The sequence below is a fragment of the Grammomys surdaster genome, unplaced genomic scaffold, assembly GCF_004785775.1.
Source record: "Grammomys surdaster isolate TR1022 unplaced genomic scaffold, NIH_TR_1.0 231, whole genome shotgun sequence".
Classification (NCBI taxonomy): domain Eukaryota; kingdom Metazoa; phylum Chordata; class Mammalia; order Rodentia; family Muridae; genus Grammomys; species Grammomys surdaster.
In genome coordinates this window covers 2,503,143-2,508,623 of record NW_021604676.1, presented here as the reverse complement: position 1 = coordinate 2,508,623, position 5,481 = coordinate 2,503,143, and the positions used below count along the sequence as shown (strand labels likewise).

At 41.8% G+C, this 5,481-nt stretch overlaps 1 protein-coding gene across 2 annotated transcripts in view; it reads left to right on the top strand.

Annotated features, from left to right (window-relative positions):
* Scg3 (secretogranin III) overlaps positions 1-5,481 on the top strand; it is a 47,133-nt gene that overhangs the window by 31,828 nt on the left and 9,824 nt on the right. For both annotated transcript variants that reach the window (XM_028773597.1, XM_028773595.1), the window contains exon 11: positions 761-841. In XM_028773597.1, the coding sequence (XP_028629430.1) occupies positions 761-841 (81 nt within the window). The remainder of the gene's footprint in view (positions 1-760; positions 842-5,481) is intronic.

The following is a 5,481-nucleotide window of genomic DNA, read 5'->3' as shown; positions in this document are numbered from 1 at the left end:
GTGTGTGTGTGTGTGTGTGTGTGTGTGTGTGTGTGTGTGTGTGTGTGCAAGTATGTGCATGCATATGTGAATACATATGTATGTATACATACATGTGTGTGTGTGTGTGTGTGTGTGTGTGTGTGTGATATTGCTTTACTTTCTCTCTTTGTGCCTCAGCTTCTTCATCTGTGAAATAAAGGATGATAATATGGCTGCCTCAAAAAGTTGTTAACCAAACCAAAAAGGCTTGGTCCCACCTTCTCATCCAGGTGTTGATTTATTGCCTCTCAAAGCTGGGGCTTAGGGTTGTAAAAGGTACTTACACTACAGCCAGAGATTTTGAACCTTCAAACGATGGACGTGATAAATATCTGTCATTCTAACTCATCCCTTGACTTGAGACTGCTGCTCAGAAGAATCACTAACCTGAAATCACCCAATCTAAGACTCCCAGGGCTCCACCTATCTGGTAAATGGAATCAAAATGTCTAAGCAGAGGCTGAAGAGATTACTCAGTGGTTATGATCACACAGGGGCTCTTGCAGAAAACCCGAGTCCAGTTCCCTGCACCCACATCTTTTAAGAGCCCAAGCGGACAGCAAACTAAATTTGTATGGGGTGCAACTAACCGTCCTTGATCTTTACCAACCTGTCTGTGTCTGAAATCTTATTCAAAAGCATTCTCATTGAAAACATGAGCACGTGTGTACACACGTGTCTAGAAAGAGATACAAGGAAATTTTCTGCATGTTTGATCTGACTCTCTTGCCTTTTTCAGGGAAGACAGAAGCCTACTTGGAAGCCATTAGAAAAAACATCGAATGGCTGAAGAAACACAACAAGAAGGGCAACAAAGAAGGTAGGGGCTGACTGAGCTCATGCGTCACAAACTCTACCCAGTTGCCCAGAGTTCTTATATCTACAATTCTTGAGGTCAAAAAGACTAAGTTAAGGTTTCCTCTCAAACTCAAAGACTCTCAAGTGTCAAGGGGAATATAACCCCCACTTCTCTCTCAGCTGATTTTTATTTTGTTTTGTTTTGTTTTGTTTTGTTTTTTTAAACTTATTGTAAAGAGAAATGATTTTGTCTGCTTGTTTGTTTTGTTTTTGAGACAAGGTTTCACGGTGCAGCCTTGACTAGCCCAGAACTTTCTGAGTAGACCAGACTGGCCTCAAACTCACAGAGTTTCACCTGCCTCTGCATTCCTAGTTCTGAAATTAAAAGCATGTGACACCACACCACACCAACTCCAGTGATGGATTTTATCATAGCATTTTCAACATACTTTTTTCTTACTGATCTCTCTCCCTACCTCCTCCGTCTCTTCCCTCTCCCTACCTCCTGCTGGTCCTCTCCTTTAGTAGCTCCACCCTACTCTCTGGTCACATATATTCCATTACCCATAAGATCTCTTCTTTCCCTTTCATAGTCTCCTTTCAGGTTTCATACTCTTACACACACACACACACACACACACACACTCACACACACACACTCACACACACTCACACACACACAAGACATATATACATAAGTTAAAAATCAAGGACATGCATCTGAGAGAGAAACATGCTACTTATCTTTCTGGGTCTGGTTTATTTCACTTAACACAATGATCTCTTGTTTCATTCACTTTCCTGCTATTCTTGTAATTTCATTTTCTTTCTGGCTGAAGGAAATGTCATCATGCATATGAACCACATTTTTATCCCCTCATCTGTTAATGGGCATCTAGACTGATTACGCTTTTTAGCTCCCGTGAATGCTGCAGGAATAAACATGGAAGTACACATATCCCTGTGGCAGGACTTAGGACCACCATATGACTATCCATATCACTGTTGGCTTTGTATTCAAAGGACATTATTTGCAGTTTTTTGAGAAAGCACTGTGCTGGTTTCCATAGTGATGCAAAGGTTTATGTTCCCCCCAGCAATGCATAACTTCTTCCCAAACATCCCCAACATTTTTGGTTCCTTTCCATTGTTAGACGCTCTGACTAGGAACAGATGGCTAAAGATATAGAACATATTGCCAATATTCATTGGTCATTCATGCTTTTTCTTTTAAGAATTGCCTGTTTGGATCTCTGGATCTCCTGAAAGAGCAGCCTGGTCTAAGTAGTGGGTTCCAGGATAGCCAGAGTTAAATAGTGAAGCTCTGTCTCCAAAGAGCAAACAAACACACAAAGAAAAACTGTCTGTTCAGCCCATTTACCCATTTATTGACTGAATGATTTTGACTTGTGTGGGTGTATTTACACACGTGTATATGTGGGAGGCCAGAGGTGGCACCAAGTGTCTCCCTCAATTGCTTTCTACTTTGTTTTTTAATTAAACTTGAGGGGGTCTACATGCATGCCATGGTAGGTGTCTAAGGATCAGAGAACAGCTTGCAGGAATTGGTTCTCTCCTGCCATTGTGAAGTCCTGGGGATCAAACTCAAGTAACCAAGCTTGACAGCAAGCACCTTTACCTGCTGAGCCATCTCACTGGCCCTCTGTATTTTTTTAAGAGTCTCTCATTGAACCTCAACCTAGCCAGTTGGCAAGACTGGCTGGCCCACGAGCTTCAAGAAGCTGTATATCTCAGCCAGGTGTGGAGGCACACAATTTTAATCTCAGCACTTGAGAGGCAAGATGGGTGGATTTCTGTGAGTTTGAGGCCAGCCTGACCTATACAGTTAGTTCCAAGACAGCCAGATCCACATAGCGAGACCCTGTCTCAAACAAAACAAAACCCCACCTGCCTGTCTCTGCCTCCCCAGCACTGGGATCACAGATGTGCTCCACCACACCTGGCTCTTTGTTTGAGCTCTGAACTCGGGTCCTCACGCCTGCTTGGCCAACACTTTACCAATTGATTCATTACCCAGCTGCCATGATTTAGATTTTTGATGTTTAACTTTGTAGCTCTTTCTATAGTCTAGGTATTAATTTCCTGTCTGATATATAGTTGTCAAAGACTTCCTTCCACCCTGTCTGTCTCTTTACTCCAGTAATCACTTTATAGAAGCTTTCTAATTCCATGTGATCCCACTTGTCATGTCCTGGAGGTGTTTCTTGTAGCACTGGAGTCCTTTCCAGAAAGTTCTTGTACATGCCTGTATCTAGAAATGCTTTTGCTGTTTTTCTCTAGCAGTTTCAATGTTTTAGGTTTTATAGTAAGGTCTTTGATCTGGGGCTAGAGAAATGACTCAGTACTTAAAAGTACTTGCTGCTCTTGCAGGGGACCCGGGTTCAATTCCCAGCACCCCCATGCCAGCTCTCAACTCTCTGTAATTCCATTCCTAGGGATCCAGTGGCCTCCAATGATGCAGACTACATGCCAACAAAGCATCCATACACCTAAAATAATTGTAGTAAAAGACTTTTAAAAAGATCTTTGATCATTTTGAACTGAAATTTGTGCAAGGTTAGAAGTGTACATATAATTTCATTCCTCTGTGGAAATTTAGGGTTTTTTTTCAACACCATTTGTTGAAGATGGTTATCTTCTCCTCAATGTATGTTTTGAATGCCTTTATCAAAAATTAAGTGGCTGGAGCTGTAGGATTTATGTCTGGGTCTTGTATTCTGTTCTATTTGTCTCCATCTCTCCTTTTGTATGAGCACCACACAGTGTTTGCCATTGTAGCTCTATAATCCAGTAGGGCAGGTATTATATTCCCAGCACTAGTCTTTCTGCTTGGTTCTCCACCTTCTGATTACTTTCACTTCCTTGGTTACTTAGGTTATTTAGGTTTACTTCTAAGTGAGACTTCTATCTGTTTTATTACTGTCTTAAAGGGTTTTGTCTGTATGTTCATTTGTTTGTTTGTTTAGACAAAGTATCAGAATATCCCTGGCTGACCTTGAACCCCCAACTATGTAGACCAGGCTGTCCTTGAATTTACAGAGACCTGCTTGCTCTGCCTCTTTAGAGCTGAGATGGAAAGTGTGCACCACCATGCCTCCCTTGGTAGCTTTTTTTTTTTTTTTTTGGTTGGTTGGTTGGTTGGTTGGTTGGTTGGTTGGTTGGTTGGCTGTTATGAATAGGACACTTTCCTAGTCTCCTTCTCAGAAAGGCTGTTATGTTATAGACAAGCTACTGCTTTTTGCATGGTGAGTTTGCATCCTACTACTTTGCTGAAATGTTTATCAGATCTGACAGTAATGGTGCAGTGTTTATGGTATCCTCTGAAATAGGGATAATTTCACTTCTTTTTTAATTTTTGTTGCTTTTATCTTGCTTTATTATTCTGTGATTATTTAAAAAACTATATTGAATAAAAATAAGTAGAATAGTCACCCTATCTCTTTCTAGATGTTAGAAGAAATGTTTTCAGGTTTTCTCTGTTTAATGTAAGGTTGGCTATAGGTTTGGTATGTATAGTTTTTATTGTATTGAGATATGAAACTTCATTTCTTTTTATTCAAATCAGTTTTTCAAAGCATTTTTTATTTTATTATCAAAAATGCCAAATAAAGGTAAAGTGAACAGTGTAATATCCCCATGTTTCCACAGCTGTCTTGAATAGAGATCAGATTTTCATACTTTGCCTATCCTATTTTACCTACGTCGGCTTCCTTCAGTTTGTTGTTGTCCTTGTTATTTGGTTGTTTATTTTGAGACGGGGTCTTGCTTTATATGCCAGGATATTGTCAAAAGTACAGCAATCCTCCTGCCTCAGGTTCCTCGGTGCTGGAATTACAGGTGCAAGACACCTCACCTGGCTTTTGAAGTATTTTAAACAGGTATTTTGTGATTACATGCTGGATTATATTCGGTGGTCACAGAGGAAGTCTCTCACTTATTAAGACCCAGACTCTATTCAAAGTTTCAGAGATGGAAAGGAAGAGGCAGCACCCACTATCATCACCACTCCACACACAAAGGCAGCATCCTGTGTATATTGGGGCCCTGATACCATGGTTCTGCTCAGTATTGTCTTACTTAAGCACAGAAGCACTGAAGAGCTGAGAGGATAGGGTGGGTCATCCTGGCAGCACAGCCGGCTGTGGGTAGGGCTGCAGAGAGGAAGAAGCTCTTGGTGAGGGAGAAGTACTAAATAGAATAAGTGAGTGGGCAAGAGGCTATTGCATTCCTGGAACTAGAGCTGTGTATTTCTCCAGGAACCTGCATGCCTGTTGGAAGGGGCCACTGACAGGTATAGGAACTGACAGCAGCCAGGCTAGGAAGAAACTTGTACACTCCGAAATGGAAGAAGACAGTTTTAGCAACAGGAGCCTAAATTAAAAGCTAATTTGTTCTCAAAAGCAAAGCAGCCATCAGCAGTGTGGTTACAGACTGAAAAATCAGGCCCTGGAGGGCAAGAGGAGGCCAAGATCTGGAGCGGAGAAGATGATATTGAAACACCAGCAAGCAGAGAAAATGAAGAGAGAAGCCCAAGGGCTGTGAGGAGAGGGAGCAGTCAGAGTGATGCCCAGGGGGTGTTCAGGTGGAGCAGTCTGAGTGACGCCCAGGGGGTGTTCAGGTGGAGCAGTCCGAGTGACGCCC